The sequence below is a fragment of the Etheostoma spectabile genome, chromosome 17, assembly GCF_008692095.1.
Source record: "Etheostoma spectabile isolate EspeVRDwgs_2016 chromosome 17, UIUC_Espe_1.0, whole genome shotgun sequence".
NCBI lineage: Eukaryota > Metazoa > Chordata > Actinopteri > Perciformes > Percidae > Etheostoma > Etheostoma spectabile.
This window is the reverse complement of record NC_045749.1, coordinates 13,875,960-13,892,067: the sequence shown is the minus strand read 5'-3', so window position 1 is coordinate 13,892,067 and position 16,108 is coordinate 13,875,960. Positions and strand designations below refer to the sequence as shown.

Below are 16,108 nucleotides of genomic sequence, written 5' to 3'. Positions count from 1 at the left end.
ATACAAGTTGGCAACCTGGATCCTTCAAGCTGTGCTTTCAAATTATGACTGGGAGCTAATTCACTATTACGTTTAATGTCTCACTCATCATATTATGAGTCAATTTTTCCATTTATTGTGGTTTCTTAAATATTTTTATTTTATTTATATTTAAACAATTAACAAACAGCACAGTTGGACATAGGAATGCGTCCCAGGAGCAAAGAAAAAGAAAAAACAGAAAGATACACAGAGAGGAAAGACACGGAGGATGGAGACCTAACAAAAACACAACAGCAGGAACAGATATTGTAGTTTCTTATGGTTCTTTTAACTCATTTGAGAACTTAGCAGTCCATTCGTTTACTCTGTGATTTAGTCACATACCGCTCCCTACACAAACCTTAGAGTAAAACTCAAAACTTTTTACCAGCTATCCAGAAGCAAAGCTATTGAAGCTATTTTCTTGATCTCACAGATTTCTGTCTGCCCGGATTAATCATATGTTCGTTTGGGGCAAAACAAATGTTAAAAGCCAACATTTCTAAATATTAAGCCACTCTGCTCTTCATTAAACAATTTCTTTATTGTTTTTTTTGCACTTACAACCTTTGCTTAACAAGTCCATCCCCTGACCCAATCCACAACAAAGTTTCTCTCTCAACATCTGTTACACTATGAGAGCATAAAAATCAAGAGAAACAAAAAGCAAATGATATGACGGTATCACATGTACCGGACACTGGCACCCTCAGCAAAGCCATGATACATAAATACAAAAATAAATAGGAGTTGTACCTTTGCTATCACCCTCCAAGACATGCCTCAGTCCTTTTTTACCACCCGTTTGAACTTTAGGTTGCTTTGCTCTGCATCTAAAATTTCAGTGAAGGAAAGTGTAATGCAAGCGCAGACCAGAGATGTACAGTGCAACTCGTAGCAAAAAAGAGAACAGTAAGGCCATGTTAGTAGTTCTGTTTCTAAAAAGTTTGTGGATATCCTGGATTTAAATCTTGGTTTCACCCCAGGCAAAAATGTTTTAATCTCGGGCAGAAAGTACCTGTGCTATCACAAAAATACCTTGGAAGATGCAAACTGCTGATGTCATAAATGGGGCTATGGTGGGCAGGGTTTTATGGTTGTCAGCTAGCAACAATATTTCACGAGTTGCAAACCCTTCTTTGTAATTAATCTTTTTCAGTGTCCCTGCAGCTAACAGTATATGTCTGAATGGGGAATGAATGGGGAGAAAAATTAGACATACCTGATTCCACAAGGTATTTTAGAACAGGCTACGTGGGTTGCGTTTTTATTAATTAGAACAAATGATGTGTTAGTTTGAATTTGTTGAGATAGAAAAGTAACAGCCCCACCTCGGCATGAAATCTTAACACTCAATAATATTTCTTCTGAAACCTGAATGATTTTGTTCTGGTACAATAGCCTGTGTGACTTAATAGCATGAGCATGTGGTTACATCTTTACCATGTTTTAATGAATACTTTAGTCAAAATCCTATCAAAATGAATGTTGGGTATTATAATTTAAAATGTTGCCTAAATTACCGGCTCCTGCTAAATACAGAAATATTTCTGCAGCATATTCTGTTGTTATTGCTTACATTTCACATGAGATTTTAAACACACAATCTTCTGAGAGATTATGTCTAATATAATTAAGTTGGTTAAGGAGATGCTATCAGTCCCTGTCTCATTTTTCCTCTCTTTTCTTTCTCTCTCCCTCCTTCCTTATCCTCCTCTAATCAGTTCCACTCTGTTATTGCTGGCCCCGGGCTGTTTACCTCTTTGCTAAACTGCTTTCACAAGCATGACACCAAAGCCTGCTCAAATATCTATTAGCCACTTTAGACACACAGTTACTGTGTGGCTGACCTTACGGGCAGTTGTTGCCATCATTATGGAATCAATGCTTGCTGAACTGATGTTTCTCACACCTTCTTAAACCAGGAATATTTTTTCCTGAAAAGTTAGAGCTCTTATGGCAGTGCAAAGGGCTGAGCAGACTGGCAGAGACAGACTGTAGTCGCAGCTCTGCAGGACATTACATGCTATGAAATCCAGGACTGAACGTTCAACATGACTTCTAAGGACAGACATGCTCATAAATGCACTGTGCGTCATGTACTATTTGCTCTGAGGTTTTGAGAAGAAAGAAGCATTTCCTGCAGTCAGGCCAGCTGGGATAGATTTAGTAACATTAGTAAATCCGCATTCTGGCAAGCCTCTTTTCTCAAAGATAAGTTCATGGGGCTCTGTAAACCCATAATGTAAAATCAACTCTCTGTAGTGATACAAATCTTGTGTTGGCTTGTTTGGACACCGTGGGTATCATTATTGTGTTAAATTTGCAAAGAGTGCTGTGACTTTTGCATCAAACTTCTCCCTGTCTCTTTGTTGACTGGCATAAATGGTTCCTGAAGTGTTAAAATCTTTGCTCATATGAAAGAAACTCCTGCTGTTTGCCTGTAGGTTAATCATATGATCTGTGTACTTTCTAATGCCTTGTTTGAGTACTCAATCTCTAACTTTCTTCACTTCATCACATCTCATTTCTAATGATGAAGAGACCAAGGGAGAAAGATTGCTTATTACTCCCAGACCTTACATGTGTTCACACATCTTACATGGTGACATACAGCTTTAAATCAAAACTAAACAAACAATCAAAATCCTCTCCTCCTATATATTTCTTCATGTTATGCCTTTATGTCACACTGCACTGTATAAGAGCCAGTAAATGTACACCTAAACATGCAATTAAACAGTGCTTAAAGCATTGAGTTACTGATTATGTCACCAAAAAGCAAATTGCACTCAGTGAGAAATTTCAAACCAGAAATCCCTTTTCAACAAATGTGTGACAGTCAATTGGCACTAAGCTACTAAAGAAACTAAAGGAAGAAGAAGAAACTAAACTTGTATTATAATTAAATTCTACCTGTTAATCTTTACAGTTTAGATTCATTTCCTCAATCTTATTCTCATGATCAGAAATATCTAAATTGAACATAAGAACTGTAAACATTGCTGCAGCGTGACTCCTTATATGTCGTCCATGTAAATCACTGGAGACGTACAGTATATAACAGTGTGACACTGGTGCTTATTTATACATTGAGCTGGTGGGGTTAAGCTACTGTTATTGTACTTTAGTTTGACAGAAAAGCAATAAGCAATGTATTCAAAAGACTAGTGCTGTCCTTTAACGCAAATTAGATACAGCAGCTAGAAAGTGGCAGCAAGTTCTCACATATCAGTGATGGTGAGCCCTTTCCCTTTCATGCTGTGTCTGTCTTTACTCCCCTGTTGTCTGCGTTCTGCAGGTATGTAATTATGGTTTGAAAAGGTTGGAGCCAGACTTTCCACAGGGCACAGCGTGGGAACAAAGCACGGTCTGGGAGGTGAGGTCAGGGAGCACAACTCTCCAAACTACAGAGATAGACATCTAGGGACAGTCATCTCCCTCAAATGAAAGTCTGTTAGTGGAGCTTATTCAGAGGTCTGACTCACATCCTGTGACTGTGCCGAGGATAGTTTACAAGGCATTGAATGATGTGTAATGAGCAAAGTTGCAATCTGGTATGAATGGAGGTTGCTATGGTAACTACAGTTGATGAACGAAGCATTACATATAACAGGATTCCTCAAATCCGATTACAATTTGTCAATTTGACGCACCACACTGACTGAACATTAGAGAGCAGAAACAATTATACAAAGGAGCAAATAGACATGGTAAGCAGTTATTAATTATTGGAACTAGCACTGCTTAATAAAATGAGGCAGTTTATAAGATAATCAATGCATTTTATAAACTGTATAATAAAAAACAAATGTTAATACATCATTTTATGTAGTTATCTAATGTTATAATAATAATAATAATAATAATAATTATGATAATAATTTGTAAGCGTTTTTATGTTTTATTTTTGGAGATTGCTAGACTAAAACATTAACCCCTAATTTTCCCAACATTTGCCTCGCATTTCTTTTGCAGCATCAGAACATAAATAGACGTATTGTTTGTAATTCTTTGTAATTGTTCTTGATTTCTAAATGTTGATCACAAAAAATAACATAAACAGAGTATAACAACTTCACATTTTGAAATCCAAGATGCCTTTTTATTACATTAAATGTAAAATTGAAAAAGCCTTATTTATGACTGTATTCACATTTCCTTGCAATTCAGTTAATAAATTATTCTTGGAAAACATTGACTTTGCCTAGAAAATACTAAACAATTCTTCCCATCTGTATTTGTAACGATGGGCCAACATCCACTTCCGGGCCTCATCCTGACTTGACAACAGACTCATAATAGTCAGTTTTAAACTTAAAACATAGTTGTCTTTACATTATGTGTGGTGCTACTTATCATTGGGCCTCTTTCCCATAACATGAAGATCAGTGGGTTATGAAAACTTTGGGACTGTGTGTTGATGCTGGTAAATTTCTTTCACCGCTGACACTCCAGATGTACAATCATACGGTGCTGGAAAATTTACATTACATTACATTTTTGGGGAATTTAAGATTAGGTTCCTCTATGGTGGAAAACAGCATTGCTGTAATGCCAAGAAGCAGTTGCTCCAATTAGTTGTGGATAAATGATGAAGACCAAAGATTAAGTAATCATTTAAATTGAAACAGTTGGGTTTGACATTCTTTGTCATCAGCAAGTCTGTAATTACTAAGTAACAAAGAAACCATTGGCATTTGAAGTAGAAGATGCAAAAAAAAGCATACATGCATACAAAAAGTATGCATACATTGCCGTAATACAAATAACTTTTAATTGATCGGTACATATTCTTATAGGCTGAGCTTGTTATTTCTCATAAATGAGTGTATGATCCTCTAAAGATTATAGCTCTGTCAACAGATCTATCTGTATTAATAAAAAAAAGCAGAGAAGAAAGTAAAAAGTTGGATCAGCTGACATAACTGCACAGAGCGAGCACATGTTTCTTTAATAAGGATGAAAGCGCAACGCTCTTGTAACCGGATCTCTCTGTAGCGGGCAGCTTTCCATCAAGGAACAGCAGGATCCTCTCTTTAACCCAGGAGCATCAGGATAGATGGGACTGTGACACGCAAACTCAAACACACACAGACACAAATTCAGAGCGTGACCGACACAGAGAGGATGTCTGTGATCTAATGGATGCAATGTGCTGTAAATATCAAAGGAAAGGGCAGCAGTGAAGGCGGTGTAAAGAACATCTGTAACACCTGTATTCAGTGTTAACACCTGTACTCATCGTCGTCATGACAGTGTTTCACAGGGTGCGCGCCCCGCTGAGTGCGTCAAGCTGACGGCTCTATGATGAATTCTGTGGTGCTGGGGGTCAGAGGTTAAAGGTTAGGGGTACTCCAGCTGGCAGCCAGGGCCGTGGTGGACTCCAGTGTAGAGGCATTCAGTGGCTGGAGCGGGAGGGGGAGGCAGAGGAGGGAAGGAGGTCCAAGTTGTTTCTCTTTATGTCTTGTTTGATACACTGCAAAAAAATGGGCTCTGGTTTATTGGAATTTCTTTAAATGATTCACAATCGTCTTGGGCAGTGTTAGGCACCGGAAAAGCTGCGGTACCGCTGCAAAATAGTCTCCGGAAGGAACTTGTTTTGGTACTTGTTGTTTTTTGTACATTCAACAGTTGTTTTGATGTGCAACAGAAAACTCAAATACAGATGACAGATGGTTTAACTAGGTGTCTGAATTTACCCTGCAGAGATCTGAGAAAAGTTAAACCATTTAAAGTTTAGGAGTTTAAAATGGCAACACAAAGAATGCCCAAGGCAACGGATATCCGGCCTAAATGAGTGAAATCCGGCGGAATTTCCGTCGGGAATGATGCAATCCCGGAAGTGGAACGTCAAGGACGTAGACTAGTGGAGACCAAAAAAAGGGAATATTGTACTTACATTCAGAAACACAACTTCATTTTATTTCTAATACTGGTTTGTATTTGCTGGATTTGTAAATAGGTAACTTAACGACATGTCAGGTTGTGTTCACAATTTGTTTCAACTGCCCCACAAATGGCCAGAAAAATCAGTTGTTGTTTAAAGTTTAAGCTGGAACTTCTGGGAGTGCATGTCAGCAGTCAAGTTGCTACAGTTCCCTGGTTTATCCTGTAGGGCTGATCTCTTTATTATTGAGCCACATGGGCCAAGTGTTGGCATGATGTGCGTTTCATTTAACAGAGTTTTCCAAAACATTACTTCTCCTCAAGTGGAAAATGTGTTTAATGAGAAGCGTCCAAAACATAGTAAATAGCCATTACACTTACTTTAACAGGTCCCACATGTTTACTGAGTTTATGAGGGGTGTGATTGAGGCAGGATGAGGGTGTATGGTATGTTTGTGTGTGTCTGTGTATGAGAGAGAGAGAGAGAGAGAGAGAGAGAGAGAGAGAGAGAGAGAGAGAGAGGGAAAGGGAGAGGGACCACCTGAGCTTTCCCTCTCATTGTGTTTATAATATAATATTCCATGGTTGATATGCACTGTCAAAGCAGTGCAATGGCTCCGTGTCATCTTAAGCAGCTAGCGTTGCTAATGGCCATCTTTCACACAGATACTTGGATCATTTTGTCAGATTAGCTGCCGTGGACACAAAGGGTCAACCATATTCCTCTGTGTCTCCTCTCAGACAGACAAAGAGCTTCCCAGTCTTCTGTCATCAGTTACATAACAGAAAGAGGGAAACGTTCCTCTTTCTGTCTGTCTCTGTAGCTGTGCAGCTCCTCACCCACCTCCCCTCGTCTGCATCGACTGTCATCAGAGCTATTGTTGCTCTTTCCTGTGTAGCCAGATTGTCAGGTGGCTCCGGGCCTCAGACCGACTTGCTCATCACTCCTTATTATACCCCCCTATAATCCCACCTGTTCATTGAGGAAGAGACATTTTACTAAGCATCAGCACCGAAACATGTTTAAGGCATCGTCACAAGCTGAAGTGCCTGCATGCAACTGTTGAGCAGATGGCTCACTAATTCTTTCTGCAGCCACTTCATAAGTCTGACAGCTCCTCTGTTCACCAGACCGTAGTCACAACATTTCATGTTCGCCTTCACTCCTCCATGGAGGTTTTTCCCCTAGCCCTGTAATTGGTGCGGTTAAACTCCACTGTGAGATGTCTAATGTGTGTTTAATGGGTGTTGGTGAAGCATCAATTAAGTTAATTGTAGATCATTGAGTTAATTTTAGTTATTTAGAAAACCTCAGCTTTCCTAAATGTTGTGAGTGTTGGGGGATATGACGGAAAACTGTGAGTAAGGATGGAGGGGTGGTTACCCTCAAATACAGCCCTGTGCTCCGGGACAACCTTTATGGGATTTACTGATAGTAATGACAGTGATGATGAGAGTTGGGTGCTGATGATTGTTTTAGTGTGGAGGGGTGATTTTTCTGTTAATATGTTCATTGTCACGTTTCAAACAGCAACACATCATGTGTTAAGGTTTAGGATGGAGTCTGATGTCTCCAGCTGATTCCTTTCTATTTGTTTCTTTACCAGAAGAGAACTCTTGATAAAGACGCCACTGTTAGTCAAGTAGAAACATGATTGCATTCCTCACAGTCTTAGCAATAATAAGCTGTTATTGGTTTTGAGACAGAGCCAGGACATCAGATACTGCAATTAAAGTTACAACTCAAAGAAAGTACTGTCATCAGTGGCAATGACATATTAATCTTCGACATCTCATGACACATTGTGCATGTGTGTGAGTAAGTTGTACTTAGCACACATGCCTTAATGCTCATATACACACACTCATACACCTCATGCAACAACTGTGTAGCAGAAACATGAAGAAAACTGAAGCCAAAATTATTCATTTCAAAATGAGAATTTAGTCAAATATCCATTTTGTTGTTTCCCACATAAATTGCTGCAAGCTGCAGCATTTGGAGCATGTTTACGGGCATAAATCATGACTTAATGCTGCATTTAAATAGTTACAGACAGGCAATTTATTCTTGGCTCACGCCACGCATTTTGTGCAATTACAGCATGTGACTGTGTGTTTTACAGTTTATTGGCAGCGATCATTACCTGCTGACGACTCCCACTCGTTCTGGTCTTTATTGTTGCCCTTTTATTTTCTTTGTACAAGCAGAAGTATGCAGTATAACAGGAAGAGGGAAACATATTTGCTCAAGCACTTGGCAGATCGAACCAAGACTCTGATGGCTTCTAGAGGTGTCAGGGCCCAATCTTTACACATCACATATAAAGATTCAATTATCCTTACATCACCTGCAGCCAATTTGAAAGAAGAGGAGCTAGGGCTCATTAGAAAATATTCCACCAACAAGTGCTTGTTTTGCCTACAGGCTTTATAATTACACTACATAAACTTCTTCACCACCATAAGAAGGTCGGTAAACTCATCGTCACATACGCTCCATATATCATCCCAGAGACATAACATTTAAATGTTTGTATGCTTTTTAATGTCAAAGCAATAAACATTCCTGTTGATGTTACATTTTTATTTAGCTGTATTTTATTATAAAATCATTGCTTTTCTTTGAGCCAAAAGACATTTTACCACTACCTTAATCTGACTGTATGAAGAGGACTGTGTTTTATAGGTCAATTGTATATTGGAACAATCTTCCAGTTGGGATTCGGGACAACAAGGAAAAAACTGGTTTAAAAAAAGACTTAGACTACATTTGTTTTCGATATCATAATATTGTCTGGATTGGTTGAGTGAGGTTGTATCATGTGCTATATTATTCTTTATTATATTTAGTATGTTAGTATTTTTTGCATTGTCAGTTTTGTTTGTGAATTTATATATGATATATTTGTGAGTCATTTTTGTTGTATTTATTGTCTTTTGGATGTATTGTTTGGACCCCAGGAAGACTAGCTGTCGTCTAGCTGGCGTCAGCTAATGGGGATCCTTTGAAATAAACAAATAAACAAATAAAAAACATTTGTACATGTAAATGGCTATGTGATATCTGAATGGTAAAAATAATGCTACGCCAGCAGCCGGTTGGCTTAGTGTAGCATAAAGACTAGAAACAGGGAAAAATAGTTAGCCTGGCTCTGTCCAAAGGTAAAAAAATCTGCCTACCAGCAACTCTTAAACTCACAAATTAACATACAAAGCTAATTAAGAGTATCAGCTCCACACAACTCTCTCTATTATTCTCAGTATGGCTATGTTCAGAAGATTGTGTTGTGTGCAGACACTCAAGTGAAGATAATTACTTTTTATGAAGAGTCCATCATATTTTTGAATCCTCTGTCCCCTCCTTGGTTACTAGCAACTGCGTGGAGGAGGGGTGGGGGCTGTGCACAATCACGGAAGGCTTGTATCATGTGGATGCGCCCACAGTTTTGCTGTCAGTACTTTGTTAATTCTTCATGGTGGCAACAGCAACTATGCAGTATAGCTTCACATATTTCAAAATGCCTGACTCTGAATGCATGCAATTTAAAGTTCACACATTGGTATTCATTCTGCTCCTGTGTCACACAGACTTACCAGTGTTGTTCTGAAAAACTACCTCCAACTTTTTGACTAATAGCACTACTGCTTTTAAACTTTCTTTCACACTTCATCAGCTTATAGTGGAGTTATCGAGACCCAATTCAGTCCGATAGAGAGCAATTCCTTTGCTGAGCCTCAGTTCTCTGCCAACCAGAAGCTGGTTAAACCACAATGGAGAGTGTTTTCCTGTAAGCCTGTGGGACCATCAAAAGTTCAGGGAGCAGAGTCCTGTGGTCAATCTGTGCTGGTAGATGCCAGGCCTCTAGGCTTCACATGAAAGCCGTTTTACTGATGTGTGTGGGACACAGGGGGTGTATTGGTAGAAGCTTCAGCACACTTTATCCATCAAATCTCACTTTCAAGGCTTGGAGTAGCGGGATGTCTTCTCCCAAAGCTGTGGTTTCTGGGAGACCGACAGAACATTTACATAATGGCTCACATCATACTACTCAATGTCACTTTAACAGCCAGTGCACAGTATCACCAGTATGAATCTAGCAGCAATGTTTTTATAGCTTCACGAAGACACTCTTATTGAAAGAAAAAATTGACATTTTTGGAAATATGCTTATTCACTTTTTTGCGTAGAGTTAAAAGAGATTTGTACCAATCTCTATCAATCTTTGTATCAATTTTTTTAGCAAAAAAGCATATTTCCGAAAAAGTATAACCATTCTCAAACATCTTAAAGATGTTTGGCATTTGTTTGCCTAGGAAAAAGCCTTTTATGGTAGACCACTCAGTGACCTGGGAGTGGGGCTAGTCGAGGGGTAACATTGGACTTGTACATATGGATCTGATAGAGAGGGCAGATAACCAGCAGACGCAGTGGAGCCATCCTTGGAACAGAGCAGGAAGTGTGCGGTGTGTCTGTCTGCTCCTGTTCTATGGTACACTGTGTGTTTGTGAGAGTGTATGTAGTACGTGTGCTGAATCCTGTTGTCATGAGACATTATTAACCCATACGTTAACTTAATGACTCTCCTCTTGTTGTATGAACAGTGAAAGAGGTCAGCGAAGAGTTCTACAGTCCTAACGGTCTCCTAAGATGTAAACTCTCATGAGCAGCTTGATAGTGGGCCCGCCAGACGCTGAAACTGTGAAATGTGAAATGTTACATTGTATTAGTTTAAATTAGTTTATAGAGTGATGTGTTTACTCACACATCACTCAAAAAGCTGTTTTATTCTGAAACAGTTTTACAGTGTGATATATTATGATTTTGGCATGGATGTAGATTAGAGCTGACACATTCAACAGTTGCTTCAGTAAGTGTTTTGGCTGGCGCAAAGATCACAGACTGATCATCTTCCTCCAATCTGTCCTCCTGCAGTGAAAGGTAATTAGCCCTTTTAAATGATTGAAGCTGTATGCAGGAGGGAGTCTGTCTGAGAAAGTTCCTGTGGAAGTAAGACAAGCACAGGGAGTATGTGTATCGCTGCTTCATGGTAATATTATACATAAACAAGACTTTTCAAACAACTCTAAATAATATGCATTTTTATGCACCCCTGTCCCTGCTGAATAAACAATAGCCTATACATACATTCCAATTCACTGTATTTAATACAAAGTAAAGCTGAAGTTTATGATATTGTGTTGTGTACAAATAAATGACACACACTGAGCCTGCAAAGCATGAACAATTGTCAGATCTCAGCTTCTGCAATAACAGTAAACAGGAAATAAGCAAGGTTATTGCAATATTATTATAACCTTTATTTAATCAGGTATGTCCCACTGAGATTGAAATCTCGTTGTCAAGGGAGACCTTGGTACATGAAAACAAGACCAAGAGTCTACAACCATGCTGTGAGGCACTGCGACCAGCAATATACAGTGACATATGAAAGAAACATGAAAAACATGAATAAACTAATTTGGTAATACTTTATTTTTTATTTTATTGTATAAGCAGTATATACACATTTAATACATGGTTTAGGACAAAAACTGTATATTATTAAAACACTACTGCATTTTAGTGGGTTATTAACTATTTATTAAATGTTTATGTACTGCTTATAAATATTAAATAGAGGGCCCAAGGCAAACTGCTGCATTCTGAAGTCTACATGATCTAGTACAGAAACAAAGACTGACTTTCTTTTGTTACATTGAGCCTGGGTAAAAGGGACAATCCTCTGAAGAAGATTGGAGAAGCTATTACTAAAAGATGAAAATTGCCTCATGATTAAACCTCAGCTTTAAAGCCATAGGGTGTAATAACATTGTAAACACTGACTGACTGCTGACAAGGAAGATTAATGTAGCCTAGTTATAAGACTGAATGAGTGTATTAGATCAGCATAGAATTCAACTGCCTCAGCGTGCAAGAAATTATAAACAAGTTCACTTTGATCACAACAGAGTAAAATAACAAAGGTAAACTAAACCAAGAGTGAAATTAATCTTATTCAGGACAGATATACAAACAGATATATACAGTGCATTCACACTTATTAGACTTAATGATAGAATGAGGAATTTAGCTGTAAATCAGTCACTGGTGCAGAGGAACTAAAATGAGGACAACATACTTTTTTTTTTTTTTTTTTTTTTAATTACTTACAGCTGACACTACTGTATTCAGAGGATGCAAAGGTCAAAAAATATAACTGGTTTATTGGTGGAACTTTGGCCCTTTGTTTCCACAGAATGTGAAGCAAAAATTTCTTGTTCAGATCCAAAACGTTGAGCTGAAAGCAAACATGTTCAGGTAAGATCTCTTCAAAAAGTTTCTGACTGTGATTGCAGTGGTTGTTAACCTGGTATTAATGGTTTTAATGGTTAATGGATTGTTTCTTGTGGCTCTGTTGTGTAATGTCTGTCACACACTTTAATCCAGAGTGTCTTTACTTATAGGTTTTCTCAAATAGTCTGTTTTTCTTTGATATTTGGCATCACAGCAAAGCCATATGAACCCTGGGTATGTAAATATTGCTCCTGGTTGTCCACAACATTACACTGTAGACTGTACAGCTTTGAGTCATATGATAAATTATTCCTGATATAGTTAAAATGACAAACATGTTCGTTTTTGGACAGTCATGTAATATTTGCGCTCTTTTCGCAGAACAAACTCACAGATGAAGCATTCCAGGATACAGTTATGTAAGTTTTAATTTCCTTAAACTAAACCTAAAGCGAGTAACTGTCTCTTTGACTGAGGAAATGCAGACTGAGATTGCATGATTTTTTATCTCAGGTCCATAGATGACAAAGGAAAGATGTCCTGGGGAGTGGAAGTGGAGCCTCCAGAGGACATGGATCAGACAGACTATGACATCGACCCTAGCATGAGGATTTGGAAGAGTATGACAGGACAGGACAAACAGCCCATGAAAGCCGAAGAAGACTTTGATGAGTTGTACCATCCTTCAATGGTTGATCTCCTCAAAGTTCAATTCCAAAACCTGGATGCCTTCCCTGCTGCCGACATCCAGGCAGAGCCCTGGCGGGAAGATGCCAACATAAAGTACAATCAGGAACCAGAGGAGGATAAAGATGCCATCGACCACCCTGATTTCAAGGTGGCTAAAAACAAAGCTGGAGAAGAGGTCCACGTTGCACACTCTGAACTAGAAAAGGATGAGGATGAGCTGTATCACCATGAGGGTCCACCTGTGCAGATGGAGTTGCTGAGCCGTGAGGTCATGGGTGAAAGTGAGGTCAGAGTTCACCTTCAACCAGAGGAGGACATGGACGACCTGTACCACAAAGATCCTATGAAGCTTATCCCTTACCAAGATGATACTAAAGCTGCTGCTCCTGTGTATTTACCGTCTCAGAGAAAGCACAGCGAACCAGAGGAAGATCTGGACGATCTCTACCACCGCTGATCCCTCAACAAATCAACCTGTGTAGATCCATATCATTTCAAATCAGACATAAACAAAGCTGAATAAATTAGAAGTGTAATTTGCCTACATTGATACTGTCCTTAATAATAATAAACACATCTCAATCTGACAATAAAGATGCTTTAACATACATATCAAAGACTTAATGTGTTTTATTTATTGAAATATATGCATAATGGTAGTTACAAAAATACAAAAACATTTCTGCTCCATGTAAACTGGAGATTTATCAGATAATATTTACAATAGTAATTACACATAACCCGGAACAAATTATGTTTTGAACTCACAGCATGTGGTTGAAACTAAAGAACATTGAAAAAGGGTTTTATGCAAAAATATTCACCTTCTCCTGATGTTCATGAGAAAGAATTACAGTTGTAACTGAAATCATTAGATCATCATTACTTTACAATATGTGTGCGTGTGTGTGTGTGTGTGTGTGTGTGTGTATATATCACTGTAGCAGCTCAGCAGGAATGACCCCCTTCTTCAGTATCAGGTTACCATACAGAGATGTTTCCCTGTGTAGCCAGTGCAGAGGAACATTTTTATTTATTTATTTTAGGTTCATTTTTATAGACATATTTGAAAAAAATTAGACATTTGTGGAGCATTCTGCTGTGCAAACCCTAATCTCCAATTATTAAAATGTTATTTGTTGCAACCAAATAACCTTGTTCCAGACCTCTGAATCGCCTCCTACATCTCATATTTGTTTGGAACTCGCATAGTGAATCCAGTGAAATAAAATGGAAATTCTGTCTGATTATCAGGCTTTCTGAAAAACTTAAACAACTTAAATCTCAAATGTCTTTTTTTTTCTCTCCAACAAAATGATGCATGCTTTTGTACCTATTTTTGCAGACACATGATAAAATATTCAACCACAATATTCAAATAAAGGCAGAGAGAATACACACCCCGTTGCCACAACAGCGTAGGCTTTCTTGGCTCGTTCATAGAAAGCAAACCTTTCCACCTTCTCAAGAGGAGTCTATATGTACACAATAGGCAACACACAGTCAGAAATCAAATGAACACAACATTTTGCATCTCACTTGTTGAAGGCATTAATCATTAGGTGGACAGTCTGTTTTACCTGAGACCCAACCTGACCCAGGAGCCGGGTGTAGGTGCCCCACACAGGGACATCTAAACCTCTCTGTTTGTCACTGTCTACCAGATCCATGACTGCAGCCTGTGGAAACATAGTGACACAGATTCAACTAATGAAATTCCAAAAAATAAAAGTAGCCTACAGAAAAATGTACTCGTTATTGCCATTAAGACATCACTCAGAAGTTTTAAACTTTAGATTTATGGGTTCTGTACCGGAGAGGGGACATAGGTATCCAGGGGCAACAGCTTCAAAATGGCCTCCAAAAGCTGTGGGATTCCTAAACCTACATAAAGATCAGTTACTGTTATAAATAGCCTACTGTACACAGTAACTCAATATTTTTTTATTTACAGACAGATGTATGTACATACCATCAGCTCTTATTTCTTTAGGACCACTGGCACAAATGGAAGATGCTGGAAAGTTTGCATCCGCAAGAACTGAAAATAGAAAGAAAAACACTGAGTCTGAGAATGACTTAATGGACTACAACATGTTACAGTTGTGGCTTTTGCCAGTCTCCACGTTAATGATCCTGAGTCCTGCTCTGCTACTCTTTACACTGGCGTCGACTTGAACTTTTAGCCTACTGTCCTAAGGACAGTGTCCACGTTATGGGCTTTCAGCTCAAGGACAGCCTACGAGAAAGGCAACCTGTGTGACCGTATTAAATATCATACCCAGTTCATCACCGTGGCCCATTTTCGCGAGAGCATACAACATTTCAGGTGATAAAACAGAGGGGATTCCTTTCAGTACGACCATGCTGGCACTTCAACCTCTTCGCTTGCAATGGCAGCAACTGAGAAGATTAAAGCGAAGTGACAGTAATCCCTCCAGTTTACTTCCGGTTTCGTTTAAGTCGTCCAGACATCCTTGCCACGATGTGTTAGCAGACCAAAAAACATATTAACAAGCAACAAAAGACGTTTATAGAGTTGCTAGTCTCACATGTGTGTTAGTTCTCTTAATACATTCATGGTGCGTTACTGTGGTAACTCATGCTGGTCATGCAGCCAACGTTCCGGTCTGCCGGACGATAACTTCTTCTTCTTTTGACGTTTTATGGCATCTTTTTGCTGTGCATTACCGCCACCTTCTGAACAGGAGTGTGGATGATGTGGATACTTGACATGTAACTTTGGAGACGCAAGGACACGGCTCATGTGATCAGGTTGGTGAGAGGGGCGACTCTTGCTTTTACAAACTTGAGATTTAAATAGTATAGGCTCATATCATCGCTCAAACACAATAATTTGTATGTCTGTAATCCTAGTTTTTAGGAGTTATTATTAGGTTATCTAATTTAGTTTTGTTCATAACATGTAGGAGCATTGTAGGGTTTGGCTATTAACTAAGGCAGGTGCACATATGCTACACAAATAGTGTAAGTGTTACATGACTTCATTTATGTGAAATGTGGCTAATAATTAGCCCTACATCATGTGTTAAATCTTCTCTAAAAATGTGCAGTCCCTTTTGCAACTGTAAAAGTTATCTAATGACATTGTGGAAGCCATGGCCTATAGCCTAACTAGGATATATGAAGCTATAAAACAGGGTAGCTCTATATGTCATTAGTCTGACAAAACTGCAGTCAGTTAAACTT

The 16,108-nt window shown here is 38.7% G+C and overlaps 2 protein-coding genes across 2 annotated transcripts; one reads left to right on the top strand and one right to left on the bottom strand.

Moving 5' to 3' along the window:
* The first annotated feature begins 12,148 nt into the window (after window positions 1-12,148).
* On the top strand, window positions 12,149-13,463 carry si:ch211-217g15.3 (uncharacterized). Its single transcript, XM_032540790.1, has 4 exons — window positions 12,149-12,232; window positions 12,379-12,442; window positions 12,590-12,627; window positions 12,722-13,463. The coding sequence occupies exons 1-4, from the start codon at window positions 12,225-12,227 to the stop codon at window positions 13,353-13,355; spliced, it is 744 nt and encodes a 247-aa protein (XP_032396681.1). The 5' UTR covers window positions 12,149-12,224; the 3' UTR covers window positions 13,356-13,463.
* A 31-nt stretch (window positions 13,464-13,494) lies between these two features.
* Window positions 13,495-15,467, bottom strand: fuom (fucose mutarotase). The gene is made up of 6 exons (XM_032540791.1): window positions 15,180-15,467; window positions 14,871-14,939; window positions 14,712-14,782; window positions 14,479-14,577; window positions 14,300-14,373; window positions 13,495-13,900 (listed from the first exon to the last, which is right to left on the bottom strand). Exons 1-6 carry the CDS (start codon window positions 15,262-15,264, stop codon window positions 13,834-13,836), a joined length of 465 nt encoding a protein of 154 aa, XP_032396682.1. The 5' UTR covers window positions 15,265-15,467; the 3' UTR covers window positions 13,495-13,833.
* Between the last annotated feature and the right edge of the window lie 641 nt (window positions 15,468-16,108).

What these genes read in the sequence shown, in the direction of transcription:
- si:ch211-217g15.3 (XM_032540790.1), top strand. An exon ending in CAAAGCCATATGAACCCTGG is followed by an intron (nt 12,443 to 12,589) that starts GTATGTAAATAT and finishes CTCTTTTCGCAG; the next exon opens with AACAAACTCACAGATGAAGC. An exon ending in GCATTCCAGGATACAGTTAT is followed by an intron (nt 12,628 to 12,721) that starts GTAAGTTTTAAT and finishes TTTTTATCTCAG; the next exon opens with GTCCATAGATGACAAAGGAA.
- fuom (XM_032540791.1), bottom strand. Translation starts at nt 15,264, where the DNA reads ATGGTCGTACTGAAAGGAATCCCCTCTGTTTTATCACCTGAAATGTTG. An exon ending in GGGCCACGGTGATGAACTGG is followed by an intron (nt 14,940 to 15,179) that starts GTATGATATTTA and finishes TTCTATTTTCAG; the next exon opens with TTCTTGCGGATGCAAACTTT. An exon ending in TACGCTGTTGTGGCAACGGG is followed by an intron (nt 13,901 to 14,299) that starts GTGTGTATTCTC and finishes CTGGCTACACAG; the next exon opens with GGAAACATCTCTGTATGGTA.